The sequence below is a fragment of the Notamacropus eugenii genome, chromosome 4 (genome assembly GCF_028372415.1).
Source record: "Notamacropus eugenii isolate mMacEug1 chromosome 4, mMacEug1.pri_v2, whole genome shotgun sequence".
In the NCBI taxonomy this organism is placed as follows: Eukaryota; Metazoa; Chordata; class Mammalia; order Diprotodontia; family Macropodidae; genus Notamacropus; species Notamacropus eugenii.
In genome coordinates this window covers 202,117,557-202,137,135 of record NC_092875.1, presented here as the reverse complement: position 1 = coordinate 202,137,135, position 19,579 = coordinate 202,117,557, and the positions used below count along the sequence as shown (strand labels likewise).

The window sequence follows — 19,579 nt, the reverse complement described above, 5'->3', positions numbered from 1 at the left end:
GTGTGTGTGTGTGTGTTAAAGTAGTTTTTCTTTACCAAAAAAAAAAAAAAAAAAGTCTGGCAGTAGCTTTACCTTGTGCTGCCTTATCAGTGATTTAAGTTTACAATTGTTAACTTGAATAGCCAACATAGGTTTAGACAAGAAATTATAAAGAGCAATCTTGAGCTCCCTCTTCTGGTCAAACCATAACATTGCTTTTTCAGCCTTTGCATTCACCCCCTGCCCCTCATACTATAAACACAGCCCAAATGTTAAGATGAATTAAGAATGAAAAGGATTCCCTCAAATGAGACTGAATCATATTATACAAGAGTAGACACTAAATTGACCTAGTTGCTAAGATCATTTCAGAGAATGACATAATTACCAGTGCTATTCGCAGAAGAAAATATTATGTTTGAAAGTTGTTACATGTTTAATTTTAAAATAATCAACACATATTCTTCTAAGAACAGAATTTGTTACTTAGTCTTAATATTTGGTGGTAGATTTTATGTCTTTGTCCAGTAAAATTATCTACATAACTCTTAATGGTTTTTTTTTTCATTTTAAATATTCTAGTTTTTAACACTGGTTAAAAACATACATATATGTTGTCTAAGAAAATTAAAGTTCAAAATAAGAAGTGTTTTTTATGGTCAAAGGATATGAAAGAGTAGTTCTCAGGAGAAGAAATTCCAACCCTCAATAATCAATTAAAAATGCCCCAAATCATAATAATAAGAGAAACACATATTAAAAAACAAAACAAAACTCTTTGCAACCAACAAATTGGCAAAGATATGACATATAAGGAAAACAACAAATATTGGACTATGGGAGAACTGACACCTTAATACAATGTTGATGGAGCTGCAAACTTAGCCATTCTTGAAAGCTGTTTGGAACCACCAAAAAAAAAAAAATCACTGATAGCCCTTTAATCCAGCAATACTTCCACTAGTCCTAGATCTCAAATAGTCTAAGACAATGGGAAAGGAACAATTATATATAAAAATACTTACAGCAGCACATTTTATTATAGCAAAGAGCCAGAAACAGAGGGGACATGCATTTGGGAAATGGCTGAATAAATGATCATATGTGAATGTAATATAGTTTTTTATTATATTGTGCAATAAAAAGATACAAAAGGAGTAGAGTCAGAGAAAATGGGGAGAGACTTGTATGAACTGCAAAGTGAGTGCATAGTAAGCAGATCTAAGGAATAACTTATATAATCACTAAAACATTGTAAAGAAAAACAAATTGGAAAGATTTAAGTACTTTGATCAATAGAAATGACCAATCATGACTACAGAGGCCCCAGAATGAATTATGTTACCTATCTCTTGAGAAGAGAGGCAGTGGGGACTTTACGTGTAGAATGAAGGGGATAAGTTATGGTGGTGCTTTTAAAACAAAAAAGGAAAGAAAAACAGAGCCCTTGAGCCATTTAAAGAATACACACAGACAAGCAGGACAACTTTGAAACTAAGGTGTTGAATATATTTTATTTTATTATTAATCTTTGCATAATAGAGATTTGTTGTTTCACAGAAAATCTTTTGTGTGTTTTGTATATGGAAATGTTGGTTTTGGTCAATTTCAGAAATCTAATGGACTTAGCATATAAGAAAATAAATGGTATTATGAAATAGTGTAAAAGTATAGTTTTGTAAGAAAATTTACATAAAACATCTAGGAATCTAACTTGATAGTTTCAGCCAGTTTTAATTTAGGTAGAAAAATTCTTATTCAGAGCAATGAGAAGTCTTCACATGAAGGATAGCTAGATAGTATTTTTAAATAGAAAATTCCTTGGGTGATCTATAAGTAAGAAGGTCAGCACTTACAGGAGATAATTTACATTATATAATCATTACCCTCACTTCATATTTAACAAATAATTTGGGATGTTTTTGCAGATTCGGTAATAGTCATCTTTTCCATTCCTTGTAGACTTGTCTGTCTCTGATGATTATTTGAGGGTATATGAATAAGAAAAAAATGGTATATTATGTATTATTTTTAGCAGTTTTGATGGGGCAAAGCACAATATTTAAGTTTCAAGTTTGCATTTGCGTTTTGTGACCTCCTTTTGGTCTGTTATTGTACTAAATTAGTTTCTTTTCTTATATCCAAGATAATTGTATTTCATTTCTTTCTAGGAGCAATATTCAGAAATTTGAATATATGAAATCTTTATTTTGTTTATTTCTTGGAACAATTTTTATGTGACCTTTTTTGTAATGCATTTAGCAAAGTCTTCATGGAGAAGTATGGGTAAGGTCATAAACATTAAGGTTGAATTGGACTGAAAGTAGAACTGAAAGGTTCGACTTGAAAAGAGAGGTCCCTAGCTGGGCACCCCAGTGGTCCAGTACTGTTTTTCAATGATTTGATTAATGACATAGATTTCATACTTAGCTGCTTTGCAAATGACTCAAAACTAAGGGGGATTATAAACACTCGGAAGACATAGTCAAAAATAAAAAAAAAATCTTGACAGGTTAGAGTATAATAAACTGAAATTTAGTAGGAGTATACACAAAGTATATAGTATACTAGGATCATAAATATAGAGGTGGAAAGGAACCTTAGCTGTCATAATCTTCTAACTTTGCACATGAAATAACTGAGGCCCAGAGAAATTAAGGCAGTTGCTAGTGTTTGAGGTAAAATTCAAGCCTAGGTTTTGCAAATCTTACATTTATTGTACATGGTTTTGTTTTGTTTTAATCAACTTAAGAACAAAATGGGGCAGAAGTGTGGCTGAAAAAGATGTTTTAGTAGATTATTGTAAACTCAAGATGAGTCAATGATGTGATCTGGCTCAAAAAAATTATTGAAATCTTATGCTATGTTAAAAGTTATAGTATACAAATCTAGTATACACTGTATTAACTTTTAGATACCACATTTTAGGAAATAATCAGAACATTACTAAATATGTCCTGCATGCCAGGCACTCAACTAGATAGTGGGGTTATAAAAACCAAAATGGAACTTTGAAAGAGCATGCACATATATATAAGTATATATGAAGCAAATACATTATATTGTAATTGCACTGTAATGTAGGGGAACTAAAAGAGGAGGGGAGACCAGAAAAGACCTCAGGTAGAAAGTAGCATTTGAGTTGAACTTTGAAGGTTTCAAGGAAAGTCGGAATATTAAGGGATGGAGATGAAGTGCTTTCTAGGTGAAAGGGACAACCTTAAAAAGGCACAGAGATGAGAGGTGAAGAATAGCAAATGGACTATTTTGGCCCACCATGGTAGGCTAAGTGGAATAAACTAGAAAGATTTGTAAAACACCTTAAATGCCAAACAGAGGAGTTTCTGTCTGATTCTACAAATCATAGAGAGCTGGTGGTTTATAAAATTAGGGGAAGAAAGGACACTGATGAACTGGAGCATATCAAAGTAGTGATGTTCCTTGAGATTGTGCCATTGGTCAGTTGATAGAACTGAGATGGTAGAAAGACTTGGGGACAGTGGGAATGTTATTCTGCTTGTTCTCCAGAACTAGGTCAATGAGTATAAGATGCAGAAAGACTGAATTAGGTGTGATATAAGGAAACTTTTTTTTTAAACAATTAGAGCTATCCAAAAGTGGAACTAGCTGCCTCCGATGATAGCGGATTTCCCCAGCACTTGAAGTGAAGACTTCTGTCTTCACACTGAATGACTCCTTACTAGATACATTGTATAGGAGATTTTTGTTCAAATATAAGCGAGATGGCCTCTGAAGTCTCTTCTGTGAGATTTGAAATACACAACAAATACCACCTTAGGTAACAAAATCTTGAACAAAATCAAAACCCTGCAAATAACACGAAGGCCAGTATGTGTTAGCTGATAAAATAATGGGCCATGAAAGTACATATTAATTGACTTTTCAAACTTATTTTGTGTAAATATAGATTTAGGGATCTTAAAAATGATTAAGGTGATAGATTGTAACATTAAGAATTGATGTTCTAATACCTATTTAGGGAGCTTTTAAAGCACAGATTATTGAGCCAATAGGCTATAATGGCCAAAAGAAACCCTTCTTATTTCGCAGATCACTGACGCGATAAACAATAATGGCTTAGACATTTCTACAATATGTGTCTGGCCTGAATATACTGAGAAACACTTAAGACATAGTAGTTCGTGTTCCTTTTCCCACCCCTACACCACACCCTACATCCCCCAAAAACTTTGATAGTAGGAAAAAGAATACATGAAAGTTTGAATATATCTTATTTCTAGTTTTTACTTTTCTTTTATTCTGTTATAAATTGAAAAAAATATATAAAGATATATTCTAAAGTCATACATTCTTAAAAAGAGAGGTGCTATTTCTAGGTTAATTGTAGTCCTCTCTGTATTTTAAAGGTCAAAATAGAAATTCTTAAAGTTGAGAAAATAATTAAAACACAATAATACAGCCTTGCTACATTATATTTGTTAGGCTTTTTTCTTTTAAAGGAGCCCTCCAGTAAGTTCAGTGCTAAATGAAGAGTGATGTATTGCATCGTTCTATCTTTTTATATTGTGCTACAGTTACAGGGAAAATGAGGGAAACTAAACTGAAACAATGAGTTTAACCTCTGACAGAAATTTAAATCGAACATTTAAAATCCCCCAGTCTAATATTTGCTATCTTAACAAAATTCCTAATCAGTCTGAAACGTATATTTCCATTTCAAAAGAATGTTAGCATCATGGCAATCCAAGGATAATGTCACAAGATCAACAGTGGAGTAGCTTGTTTCCCTGATGGTCATGCTTTTTGTTTTATCTTCTACTTCATTAATCACTGGCCAAACCTAAAGTTTTTGTAACTTCAAACCTTTATTTCAATTTAGCATAAGTTGATTTCAAAGGAACTTAATAGTATATGAGGATTTTAACTTTGAAATATATTAGCATAGTACTGTGTTGCAAAGATAGGATCTTATTCTCATTCATTCATTCATTCAAAAAAAAAGCAACAACTCTGACTGATATTTTCTTGTTTAAGCAGAATACCATACTTACCCTTTATTGTTGGTATAAACCATTATTTTACTGAGAACCATTAGCTATTTAAAACTTGGTACATAAATTAAAGAGGAGCTAAATGGATTTGTGATTGTTGCCATTAGTAGCATTTTAGATTATACAGGCAATTATTGTGTTCATTATCCTAGAACAGCCCCTTTGCAAAACTATTGTGGTTGTCTTAGACATTATGCACAAATTTTCCCTTGGAGATTAAAATTTCCAGTGGCGTATTTAATTTTGTTATCACAGTTGTTTCAGACAGAACAAATATTATGACAAGTAGAAGAAAATTTGCTTTACAAATATGGGAAATTACAATAAATGTTGAAAATTACTCTGTAGTCTGTTTAATTCACCTTTTTCTTATGTAATCATGATTACCTCAAATGATTAAGAATATTCTGTTAGAGAAAAGATTGTAGCTGTGGCAAAGGACAGAGGTTCTCCAAGATGTTACAGGTTTCTAGTTGGAAAACAGTAACACTTCTAAATTTACCAGTTAACTAGGTTTTTAACCAGAATGTGACAATGGTACATTTTAGAATTAAGATAAACTTATAAATGTGCCTTAGATGAATTATAAGCACTACTGTGAGTATCCAGAAAAGCTATTTTTAAATATTTACTCTTTTAGGTGTTCTGTTATTTGATGCCAGTTTTGCAAAGTAAGATATAACTGTATATATCTTTAATTTGTTCCTTTTTGGAGATTTCCTGTTAAAGTTTAATAAGTCAACTTCACTTTAAGAAGAATTTCAACATAGTACTATGTTCTGTAGTCAGATTGCCGGTAGGCTGTAGGAAGATTAGACATACTTAAGATAGTGTACTTGACAGAAAGCAGGATGTAATCTTGTTTTCAAACAAAAAAAAAAGATACATTTTACCTGAAAGAAAATAAGTTTTTCTTTAATGTGCTCTAAAAACCATTTGGACAACATTTTATTTGGTCTCTTGACTCTTATATTCACCAGTCAGGCAATTGACCACATCAGTCTTCATCAATTAGAAAGGTATTAATGCTTAAATTATCTACATATCAGTGTGCAGCGGGTTATATTTAATGTTTCGATCCTATATGTGGCATTTTTTCAAAGGAAACTTTGTATTCATTTCTAACTGTTTTTGTCTCTGCTTTTACAGTCTTTCACTGCTATGATGCAGGGGGGAAAAGTGTGAGGTAGTGGTTATGCATTTTGCTGGACAGAGATTCTTTATTTTATTACAAAAAAAGACCAACTCTAGAAGGCCAGATTAAATCATTCCTTTCACTTTTTAATGGGATTTGGATGAATAGAGTAAAATATGCACTTTGCATTCATTGATAGCATCTTTAGGTTGAGGTAATTGAGTCTTTTTTCCCTGACTGAATGAATAATGACTTCATCTGATCCTCAGCGAGGCCTGAAACTTAGACCGCCTTTGTCAACGCAAAAAGATCTGGGCTTTGAAACATGCTCTACTTCCCTGGCTTAATTTTTCTTCATTTTAATCCAAAAACCTATTTTTCTCAATAATTCAAGCATAAACTATGTAGTAGTTGAAGCAGCGGAAATTGCAAGATATTTGTCCTCGTTGTGCTGCTTTTTAAATGCAGCTGATAAATCAGCCGCTGTGGTCTTCAGCTGCCTAGTTCTCAAGGGAAGGGACAGCCTATACAGAAGCAAGAATGTTGGAATTTTTCAGAACTATTTAAATATAGTTCCTTTTCAGACTGTTTGTTATCTAAAGAAATGTTATGTTTTACTGATCCTGCTGGCAGTGCCTAAAGATAAAAGAGCTTCTGTGATAGAGCTCAGAGAAGTTCTTGTTGATATAATTTTCCCACACATTTTACTTGACTAAAAGTTGCTTCACAAAAGTGAATCCGTGTATATTATACCTTATTGGGAAAATAGGAAGCTTGAGATTTCTGCTTCTTTGAAAAGTTCCTATTCAAAAGTTAATTACTAGATTTCTCTTGGCTTTTTTTCCTGTTCTTTTGAGGGGTACAATAGGAAAAGGTTTTCTTCTTCTTGTGGAAAGCCTGGGCTCTTATTCAATATGTTAAATTAAAAATAAGCCAATATTCCACTTGAAATTGATACTTATCTGTTAGCCTATTCATTATTTAAAGTTTCCTTAGTCATTAGATGCATTGCACATCATAAGAGACGAGATATAAAGAAGGAAAATGAGGTCAGGTTTCAGAAACATTAAGCCTGATTCACCAACCACAGTTTGCAAAGTGAGCTCTCCAAAGTATGCCAAGGAATGTCGTCCCTAGATTTATGGAGGAAATGAGCATCTTGCTGGCTTGCACACCAGTGGGGTGGCTAGCAATACAAATGGCTACTTGGATTATAAATCTTTAGGTCATGTAGCCCTATCTGAAGCCCTCCTATTTTTGGAGATGGAACCAGCTGTGTCTACCCCTATGCCCTTATAAACATATTACTCTGCTTTTCTATAGTCTTTAAAATCTACTTATAAAGAGTGTCAACTGCAAGTAACTGATTTTTCCATTAAAACTGGAAACATGTGGTTTAAGCAGAGAATCTTAATGAAGCAGTGAATACTACTTCCTCTGTTGCTTCAGAAAATATATTATTGGATTTCACCAGGTTAATATAGCAGAAATTATATTTTTTAACTGAAAATTCTAGGAAAAACTTAAAGGTAAAATTGCTCATTTTTTCACTTTTGGCTTTTTAAATATTGAATCTAAAATTTTCAGCAAATTTAGTTTTAAATCTTATCTAAAACAGATGTGGGTTAATCATGTATGAGAGTAATAAGATAAAAAATTAACTTTTTAAGGTCATTTTAAGGATTTTGACATTATTACAGAGTTAATTTAAGCATAGCAATTCTCAAGCTTTTTTGCGAAAGGACATAACATTTATCTGTTACCATTTAGCCCTTTCAAAATTATCTTTTTCTCTTCGGAACAAGTTAGTTCTTGCTGGCTCTTACTGTGGTAGAGATATCACCAATATTGGTGTAACTGCCATTGTCAACCTGATCCTAAGTTCAGAAACCTAAGTGGTACTAAATAGTATTTGTTGATTTGGACTCCATGAAACTCAGAGCTCTATGAAATTATATGCTTCATAAATAGAAACTCCTTTGAGGTTCTTAGAGAACAAAAACTCTGAGTATATTACATCTAAGTGGTATAAGAACACTCTTGTGCTCAAACTCATTATCTTTTCAACTCTTTGATAACTCTCAATTTGAGTAAAGAGTTCTGAATAAATATAATTTAGATCTCTGCCACAGTAGAAGCTCAGAGGCAATGTCCCAGAGAGAAACAAAAACTCAGGCTCTTAGTTTGCAGTTGAATCTTACCTATAAAAGCAAATTACCATTCCTACCAGCATTTCAATTTCTGCCCTGGTAGACTAATCTAACATCTGATCATAGGAATTATTTTTTTTTTTTTTTTGCATTTTTTGCCTCATTCTGCAAACTCTCAAAGAATTATCCCAAAAGATTTTGACCCAATTTGAGAAATTCTTCCCACACCAATAAATGACTTGTGGTGAGACTATTTAAATTAAAATATTTTCCATTTCATTCTAACACTGATGTAAATGTTCTTTAAAAAATGAAGAACATCTAATAAATGAATTTTTGAACCAAAAAGAGATTTCATATTGTAGATTAATATATTAATTTATTATATATATTATATATTATATTAATAGATACATTAATTCTGTCTTTATTGTAAGGTTTCTGCACAAATAAACTTTGTATTATTTCTTTCAGGTGGGATTGTTGGATCTTGAACTGAATCAACTGACCAAAGCACTGTTTTTGGCCCTTGTTGCCCTTTCAGTTGTTATGGTAACCTTGCAAGGATTTGTAGGTCCGTGGTACCGTAACCTTTTTCGGTTCCTCCTATTATTTTCCTACATCATCCCCATAAGGTAGGTGTAAGGATAAAGAAAAAAAGGTAAATCTCTAATTTTAGAATGACTTCCTTAGAGTTACATCAGTTTCATGAAGGAAATTAATCTTATCAGGAAGCTGAAGGAGAAAGTCTTAAAAGAGAAATCTGCTATTTTTTAAAGGTTCATTCACAAGAGAAGGAGACCACTGGGTAGGTTCTTTTTTTGTGTGGAGGGTTTATAGTAATCTAGGCTAGTAAAGTGATCTAATCCTTTTCCTGCCATCTATGTATTACCAAGAATATAATTTCGATCTTTTGGATTATGCAACTTGAGAAAATGTCAGTCTTAATTTCTGCAAATGGACTGATAAATAAGATTGAGTTTTAAAAATTCTATCTTTGTACAAGGATCTATAGGTATTTTAATTATTTACATTTAAAAGGAAAACTTTTTAAGTTAAATACTTTAAATAGTAGTATAATTAAAATATTGAATAAATTATTTGTATATTCAATAGTTGTATATGTAATATATTTAATTTTCTATGTGATAGTCTACATAACTATAGATTGCACTTGTGATAAAGTTAACTATTAGAGCCTATTTAATTTTATGAATATATTTACATTGTACATACAGTTTAGATGGAATACCACATGTTCAGTCATTAGTAAAACCAAAATTTTCATCAAGATAATAAGAGCTAATATTTACATGGAACTTTAAGGTTTGTAAAGCACTTTTCATACCTTATGCATTTGATCCTTATGACAACTTTGTAAGTTACTGACTTGATTTATTTTTTATGTAAGCCAGCATACTGGCTTAACTTAAACCACTGGGTACTTTCTACTTAGGCCCAGTATAGAATTTTAAAGAACTTATGAATTAGTAATAAGAGAAGACTCTGGTAAGATAGAGTGTAGGGCTGTATGTGCAAGGATGGATTTAGTTATTTGGAAAATATAAGTGTGCCTACACTTAGTAATAGCAACTTTGCTGAAAAGGTGATTGTAAAGTTTAGCCATCTATTTTCCCACTTATAATTTAAAATGGTGAGTACATTTTTATCTCTGCTAACTCTGTGCCCAATATGTCAACCACCTAGAATCATTATTATTGCTGCCAGTGAGATTTCTGCTGATTTCATTAGGATTCTCTTCATTTTCTTGTGTCAGAAAAAAATAAATCTTTGTTCACCATGGTGATGATCATTGGATCCATGGGAGTTAGTGAGATTGCCAAGTAAAATAGTCTGGGAGAAAAGAGAAGAGGAACCAGCAGAGAGGACTCTGTGTGTGTGTGTGTGTGTGTGTGTGTGTGTGTGACTTGGATGAAGTTACAGCAAAAGAGACTGAGAAGAAATAGTCAGCTGGGTAGGAGAAGAACCACGAGAGAATGGTGCCCCCAAAACTTAGAGAGTCAAGTCAGAGAGGGTGATCATCAGTGTCAGAGGCTTCAGAGAGCTCAAAAGAAATGAGGATTGAAAAAAGGCCATTAGATTTGACCATTAAGAGATCATTGGTAACTTTGGAGAAAGAAGTTTCCATTGAATAATGAGATCAGATGCCCTCCTGTAGAGTGATGAGAGGAAAGAAAATCTTCAGGGGGTTAACCACAGAAGGCAGGAGAGATAAAGGATGATATGTAACGGAGATGGTAGCATCAAATGTTGGTTTTTTGATCATAAGGAAGATGGAGATGCTTGTAGACAATAGGAATGAGCCAGTAGACAGGGAGACATTGAAGATAAATGATAAAATAAGGATAAAAAAGGGGCACAATCTATTAGAGGAGTTAAATTTGAAGGAGGTCACTAGTGCCAGTGGAAGGATGGGCCTTATTAAGGTCCTAACTGAATCAGCAGAAATCTCACTGGCAGCAATAATGACGATTCTAGGTGGTTGATGAATTGAGCACAGAGATAGCAGAGATTAAACTATGAGTGGGAAAATAGATAGCTAAACTCTACAGTCATCTTTTCAGTAAAATATGGGGCAAGATTCTCAGTTCAGAATGTAAGGGGAGAGGGAACCATGACAGGTTGGAGGAGGAGGAAAAAGGTTTGGTAGAACCACTATGTTGAGTGGGTATTGTGACTTAATTAGAGAGGTGTAAAAAAAGATTGCCCAGCAGCAATGAGGGCCCATTCAGTACAGTTGCATGATTTTTTTCTTTTCTACTTGTTCAAGTCTCTCGTTTTCTTCAAATTTCATCAATTCTGGTTCCAATTCTTCTGTGAAGCTTTCTTTGACCTTCTTCGATTGAAAATGATAAAATTTTTCTCTGCCTTTTTCCTAGGCATCCACTTGTACTTGTCCCATTTTCCCATTCTCACCATTAAATTATTTTAAACTCTTGAATGCAGAGTTTCTTTTGCCTAATAAGTGGCACATTGGATAAACAGAGCACTGGTCCTGAAACCAGGAAGACCTGAGTTTAAATTCCCCTTCTGATGCTTACTTGCTGCGTGAACCTGGCCAAGTTGCTTACCCTCTATGTGCTTCAGTTTTCTTATCTGTAAAATCAGAGTAATAATAGCATCCAACTTTCAGGATTGTTTTGAGGATAAAATGAGATATTTGTGAAATGCTTAACATAGTGCCTACCACATTATAAGCACTGTATAAATGCTAGCAATTTTTTTTTTAAAAACCTGTTAACTTCTTATTATATGCAGAGCATTATTCTAAACACTGAGAATAAAAATAGATAAGTAAACCAGTTATTTTTCCAAAGGAGCTCGTGTTCTAATGGGTTGTATAGGGGATGTATGGAATGTTCTTAAGGTTCAGTGACCAAACACAAGGCATCAAGACTACCACATCCAACATTATTTCTATGGTGAAAAGTATTTATATGCAGCTTGTCTCTCCCCCACTAGTTTATCCTTCTTCCAAATGACAAAGTAATCTTCCTAAGGAGCATGTGTTTGTTTTCTCAAAAACTGTATATAAAACTCTATTATGTAAAATAAGTTAAACTGCAAATTCCACGCAGCATTTAAGGCCCTGCTCAGTCTGGCTCCAACCTCCTTTTTCAGTCCTATGTTACCTTATTCTCATTCACACACAGTGTATTTCAGAGCTCTCCATTCTCCTACTCTGAATTTCTCTAAATATCCAGGTTCCTTCTCTCTAGCCTCCATGCATTTGTATAGGCCTTCCACATTCCTAGAATCTATTCTCTCTTCATTACTGCATTTCAGAATGCTTCTTTTCCTTGACAGCTCAACTCAGGTACCTGCTGACCTGCCCCCTTGACAATATTTTCTTCTTCAATTTTTTCTCAAGCTCTTTGTCCAGCTCTCTTTTCCCCCTTCACACTCTCCCTGGAGCTGTTCTTCCTTACCTGCAGATATGTTGTATTCCTCAGTGTGGTTTTGAGGATGTGAACTAGGCTGTTTTTCATCTTTTTCTTATTCCCAGCATCTAGCACAAAGCTTTCAAAAAGCCTAAGTCATTACTGGTTCTGTGGTACTGCATTGAATTGAGCTTCAAACACCCAGCTCACAACTGAATTTTTTAAATGCATCCTTTTCAGTAATAGCTTACAACATCCCTGTGGGATAAAGAATTCAAATATTTTTCCTTTATCTTACAGATGAGAAAACTGAGATTCAAAAAGGTTGTTACTGGTCACCTGGCTATTAAATATTGAGGCCAGAGTTCACACTCAGTTCTTCTTCAAGACCAGTAGACTTTGTGCTTTGACACAGGGAAGGTAAGGGCTGCCAAGTGGGAAAGGAGGTGTCATAATATTCAGGATTACATCCTGAATCTACCAATTACTGACTCTAGACAAGGTATTGAGCCTCCCTGAACCTCAGTTTACTTACTTGTAGAAGGGAATAATACTATAGTTATTACTACAGTGTTTTTTTAGAGTTATTTTGTAGAGTCAATAAAATACTAAATCTGAGTGTGCTTTTTAAATTACATAACACTATGAAATTAAAGATATTATTAATATCATGTTTCTTTTTGCTAGTTTGTTAATGTCTTCTTGAAACACTTTTTCCCCCCTTGATTCAGTCAGGGTTAAGTGACTTGGCCAGAGTCATGCAGCTCCTAAGTATCTGAGACCGAATTTGAACTAAGGTCTTACTGACTCCAAGCCAACCCCAAGCTAATGTCTTCTTAGCATTTTGTTCATTAGGTTTCAGAATTCTTTTCTCGTGTGTTTTGTCTGCTCCCTTCCCCCTAGAACAATGTGGGGCATTGTTCTTTATTTTTGTCAATTTTATTTTTGTATTCTTTAGTCACCTACTTAAAAATACATGATGTAGGGGAAATATATCACAACTATTTTCTAGATCCTGGGATCCCACTTAGGCCTTTTTACTACCATCTATTACCTATTTTTGGATGATATATTATGAATAAAACTATTTCCCCTGTATTTTAGATGGTATTATTAAACCTTTGATTGGGAGAAATGATTGAATTCTAGACCTTTTAGAAGATGCTCCTTACATTTAAAGGGACATACTTCCTAGCTGTAGGAATACATAAAAATTTCTGGTTCTTGACTAGATTGCCAAATTCTAAAAACATTTGACTATTCACTTTTTCCTTTCTTAATTTAATAATGTAGAAGAAATTAGTCGTTTTCTTTGGTTAGCAAGGGTTACAAATACTTTTTTTATGTGCAAAATGAAGAAGGCAGATCCTATTTAGAAGTTAGGTGATTTCAGTCAACATTTTTATATTTCATGTGTTCAGTCAAGCTAAGAGAGACATTAGAATTCGAATCTCTAACACTGGCTCAATTTAGCTCTAAAATAACTCATGCCTACTTCAACAAGATATTTCACTTCCTTTGCTACGATCTTAGAATGCAATTATGCAGATTTAGTAGAAGGGATGAGAACCGGAAAATGTGAAAAATATAGGACACTGATTTGGAGGAATTGGCATTTACATCTAATTGAAACAGTTGTATTTTCCCTTTGCAAAGTTTCTACAAAATATTTGCAACATTTTCCCCCTGTAAAAAGCATGTAAAAGAAGATTTGTTAATGTTAAAATTGACATTTGTTAATGTTAAAACTGATAACATTTTAGTATGTGTTAATTTTGTGCCTTCTTGATTTAACAAAGCATGAGAAAACATTGTCATTTTTGCCATAACAATGTACTTGCAAAAACCCTGGTACTATAGTTTTTTCTATAGTATGCTAAAATGCCATCTTAGTATATTTATCAGAGTCCTGAAGCTTGCAAAGGTTGAGTAGACCTGTAGAAAAATTTCTTTAAAGAGCAACCATTGATTTTTTTTTGCATGTTTTACAAGTTTTCCCTTTATCTTCAATAAAAAATATTCTAAGTTAAATTCATTCTCCTTTATTTCCTTGAAAGGAATGCAAGTATCTGAATCCTTTTTATTACTCGACACAAAATGGGGGATCCAGAATACTTCCACCACGGATTGTAAACTCCTTCAAGGATACAGAATGTTTCTTTTTAAAAAAATTCTCTTTGTGGGAAACTAGAACTATAATACATGCCTTGATGTTTATTAAGTGATTTTTAATGTTAATCCAAAGAAATAATATCTGACAGTTTAAAGATATTGGAAATCTGGATGAGATGCTTTTGGTAACACATTGATAGCTGTATCTTTTATAAGCAGTCATTTTTAAAAATCAGCATTTTTTTTTTTTTTTTAGTAAGACTCTAGAGTCAGAGCCTTAGTTTCTTCATCAGATTGGGACACAGCATTTTACTTCCATCTTATATGAGTCAGTGAGCCAAATCAGTGAGTATGATGGAGGTTTGCCAATGAAAATGCTCAAGCTCTCATTATATGAATTAACAGCCTAAGTAATGCTAAAGGTTCTGCATCAGAGCAGTAGTCATTAAAGACACTGAAGCATAAGGCACTGAAAAAGTCCTGTAATATAGATTGGAAAATGATCATTGCTACTGAGTTTAGAAATTCACTTTTTTGAAGCTTTACTGAAACTTCTTTGAAGCTGTATCCCAGGTATAGAGACTCATGAATAAAACAATCAAAAAAATTAAATGTTAGTTAAATTTGGGAAGTTAGCAGCCTTTCAGGTGTTCCTTAGTTTTGGGATTGTGCTGTTACTCCATTATATCATTTTAAAACTAATACTTTTATAACTCTCTAACCTTAATGGGAGGCCATCTTTAATAATTACTATATCTTGTTGATAGGGTAGAGGGAAAGCACATTAAAGCTGCTTAAAATTTAATAGAGAGCCAAGGTCCCTAAGACAAGGAAAAGGAGAATGATACACAGATGAAGGAGAAAGAACCACTATAAGAAAGAATCAAGAAATAAGAAAGAAATTGAAGCAACTACTCTAGGAAAATTAATAGTAATACCAAATTAATTGTTAGACAGTAACTTGTATGTAAAAAAGAAGTATAGAATTGTGAGTAATTGTCAAGTTATTTTAGCAATATGAAATAGAAAATGCTGATGAGCCTTATAACATTGGGGAAATGTTTTAAGAATCTTGTTCAAGTATAACATTTATTTAATCAAATTATCTTATTTTTTTCAGTATTAGTAGGTGGAAATGATGCCCCATAATTACAACTATGTTCTTTACAGTTTTAGTATATAGGAACTGATATGAATATATAATTTCATATTAGTTTGAATTTCTACTATTCTCTTACTACTTTGAATTTTGATGTGTAAGCACCAGAGAATTAAAGTAATTTTAAAAAACTACTAGGTACCAGTTGACCTTTGACACAGTTTTAGTCACTAAGTTGTAAATGATTCTATACCAATCATATTCATTTTCATAGTTTTCTGTATGTATAAATAAAATTCATTGTTATCAGTACTTTTGCAAAAAAGCATTCTGAATTATCAAGTTATTTTCCTGTCCTAGAATATGAGAGTTTATACTAATAGTGCTTTGGTAGAGATGATTCATACTAATAGTGCTTTGTTGTGGTTGTGACAGGTTCTCACTACCACAAAAAAAAATGTCTTCTATAGTCTATAATTATGTAACTATCTTTTAAATAAAATACGTAGGAGAGCCTTGAAAATACTTCATAGCTATTGTTTTGTTAATAGCAACTCAATTTATCCAGTGTTTTAGGAAATGCTGTAGATATTTATTTAGATTTCAGCAAAACATTTGCCAGAGACTTATTCTGCCATTATGAAGAAGGTGCAGAGTTTGGGACCAGGATATTGTGCACCATGATGGCATTGAAACTGGTTGAAAACCTGACACAAATGGTCAATAATGGGTTCATATTAACTCTGAAGCAGGTCTCCAGTATACTGCTCACAGATCCTGTCTTTGTACTCTTTAAAATTTTTACCAGTGACTTAATATGAAAATGTAAAAGGCACACTTGTTGTATCTGCCTGTAGCATGAAGCTGAGTAGGATAGAATCACAGAATTGTTCTTTAGCTTAGAAAACTGAGACACTGAGAAGTTAAATTACTTGCTGAGAGTCACAGTAATTTTTGACATGGCATAGACAGTACTTGAACCCAGGACTTCTTGACTCCAAGGCCCAATCTCTCTGTTATACTATTTCTAAAGTGCTGGAGATATAAATAGAAAAGTGAGGCAGTCCCTGCTCTCAGGGCTCACATTTTAAAAGGGAGAGAAAAAACGGGGAGGGTTTAGCCGAGGCCAAATGAACCAGGCATAGAGGTAGCTCAGCAGCAGAGCAAGTCAGATGGTAAATGGAGTGAAGCTGCATTTCAGATGGTAAATAAGGCCTGACGGAAGTGAATTAAATACAGTAGTTCAGATATGATCTGACCAGGGCAAGGTGCAGAGACATTATCACTACTTTGTTTCTTGAGGCTGTGACTTTCTTCATATGTCAGGACTGCATTACCTTTTTTGACTGAGCACAAATCTCTTGGCAACCCCACTGGAGACACTCTGCTCTGATAACATTCATCTGTTATCAACAATTCTTTGAATTAGGTCATTCAGTAAGTTCTGAAGCCACCTAAATATATCATCAATTATCATCATCATCACCATTATTGTTATTACCTTATTTACAGCTCTCTTCCACAATATGAGAATGCTTTGCTAAAATCTAGGCAAGCTCGCTGTATATTTATAACATTTTCATCATTCACCAGTTTAGTAACCTTATCAAAAAAGGAAATAAAGTTCATTTTATCTGATCGTTTCTTTCTGAAACCAAGTCCTCTAGAAAGCACTCAGGATTACTCTAGAATAGGAGTTTGGATTTTTTTTTGTCTTGGATCCCTTTGGCAGTCTCTTGAAGCCTAATGCTACTGTGGTTTGTTGTCTACATTTATAGTTGAAGGAAATCTTGTTTTACTTAGAGGTTAGTGAAAATACAGATGTAATTTTTTCCCCTTCTAAGTTCAAAGACCCCCCTAAAACCTACCTTCAGGGGTTTCATGGATTCCAGGTTAAGAGCTGCTGGTATTGAGTCAAAACCAGTCTGCTGAGCTCTATCTTCCAAGGAAACTACATAGACCTTCAGCTTATAATGCTTTTCTAGTTGGAATGCTCCAGAAAGGGGGAAGAACTCAAGGAAAATAAAGAGACTATCTCCACCTGCATCACCCATACTCGTAATATCAGTCTGGAGCAAATCTTTCATAACCAATTTGGTTACTTCTCCTTAACTCTGACTCTTTTTTAATTTAATTTTTTTTTCCCAATTAGCAAGCATTTATTTCCCTTACTCCCCGATGAACAGTAAATTATAAAAAGAATAATAAAACTCTCATAAAAATAGGTATAACAGATTGCTACTTTGGTCATATCCAAAAAATATGATCTCATTTTGCATCTTAAATCTTTTTCCTCTTGGCATGCGGTAGGCAGCATGCTTCATATTTAGTCATCTGGAATCATGGATTGTCATTGCATTTATCAGTTCTAAGGTCTTGAAAATTATTCTTTTCATAATGTTGTCATTGTATAAATTGTTCTCCTAGTTCGACTCACTTTGCTCTTCTAAAGTCCCCAGTTTCCTCTGAAGTTATCTAGTTCATAATTTCTTATGGCACAATAATATTCCATTCATTTATAAGCAATAATTTGTTTATAGCCACTCCCTTCTCCTCCCCCTCTCCCAGTTTGGTAGGCTTCTCTTAAATTTCCACTTGTTGGCTACCATGAAAAGAATTGCTATAAATTTTTGTGCATATTAAGCCCTTTTCTTCTTTCTTTGATCTTTGAGTACCACCTAGTAATAGTATTTCTATAGAGTTTAGTAACTTTTAAGGCACAATTCCAAACTGTCCTCCAGAGTGACTGGACTACTTAACAAATAGAACAACAGTATAGAAATGATGTGGTTTTCCTGTAGCCCCTCCAACATTTGTCATTTTCCTCCTTTCCATCTTTTTTGGCTCTAGCTCCTGCTTGAACTCATTGATTTTCTGTCACCACTTCCTTACTGCCATCCTTGAAACTGTAAAAATATACTTCCCCACCCCAACTTCAGCTTTCTTTGTGTGGCACTATTTCCTCTACCTTTCTCTTCAGAAGCTCTTCTTTACCTATGTCTTTCTTTTAAAAGGCCAACTTCATTGTCATTAAGGTATCAAATAGTCAGTGAGTCAGTAGTCAAATAGTCAAGTACAGTGAGTACAACAGTCAGCAACATTGTGCTACTCCAGTTGGTGTAGCACTAAGTAAATCAGTTTAAGTAGTTTTACCATTTTTTTGTCATATTTACATGGCCCAATAAAGAACAATATTAAGGAAAGATCCATTTATTCTTATGTATTTAATTTTTTTAAAAGAAGTAAGAGTTATATTTTTAAAGTTTTTTTCTGCATTATTGATATATTATTATGATTTCATTGTAATTATTTGAAAATTGTTAGTACTTTAAAGGGGAAAAAAGCTGGTATTATTCTCACCCCTCCCTTAGAAAGAGAAATTGGTACAGGGACTTTAAAAAGCAGTGAGCTCATTCCTTTAAAGCGTATATGGTGATAAGAGCAAATTGGCAAAATGTTAAGAATCATTTAAATATGTATTGAGTTCTTTCTTAGTTTTCAACTTTCTCCTAGATACTTTGGTAGATTTTGAAAAGGTATATTCCTTGTTCCCTATTCTTCTTTTTTTTTTATTTACTTAATTTATTTAACTTTGAATATTCATTTTCACAAAATTTTGGGTTCCAAATTTTCTCCCCATTTGTCCCCTCCCCCCACCCCAAAACACCGAGCATTCTAATTGCCCCTATCACCAATCTGCCCTCTCTTCTATCATCCCTCCCTTCCTTTGTCCCCATCTTCTCTTTTGTCCTGTAGGGCCAGATAACTTTCCATACCCCTTTACCTGTATTTCTTATTTCCTAGTAGCAAGAACAGTACTCGACAGTTGTTCCTAAAACCTTGAGTTCCAACTTCTCTTCATCCCTCCCCGCCCCACCCATTCCCTTTGGAAGGCAAGTAATTCAATATAGGCCGTATCTGTGTAGTTTTGCAAATGACTTCCATAATAGTCGTGTTGTGTAAGACTAACTATATTTCCCTCCATCCTATCCTACCCCCTATTGCTTCTATTCTCTCTTTTGATCCTGTCCCTCCCCAAGAGTGTTGGCTTCAAATTGCTCCCTCCTCCTATTACCCTCCCTTCCATCCTCCCCCCCACCCTGCTTATCCCCTTCTCCCCCACTTTCCTGTATTGTAAGATAGGTTTTCATACCAAAATGAGTGTGCAT

The 19,579-nt window shown here is 33.7% G+C and overlaps 1 protein-coding gene across 8 annotated transcripts in view; it reads left to right on the top strand.

The window, feature by feature from the left end:
- Window positions 1–19,579, top strand: part of ATP9B (ATPase phospholipid transporting 9B (putative)) — a 481,309-nt gene that overhangs the window by 303,666 nt on the left and 158,064 nt on the right. For all 8 annotated transcript variants that reach the window (XR_011965979.1, XM_072604052.1, XM_072604050.1 and 5 more), the window contains one exon: window positions 8,772–8,932. Coding sequence is in view for 7 of the 8 variants with exons in the window: in XM_072604052.1 (XP_072460153.1) it covers window positions 8,772–8,932 (161 nt within the window). In the remaining variant the exon portion in view is untranslated. The remainder of the gene's footprint in view (window positions 1–8,771; window positions 8,933–19,579) is intronic.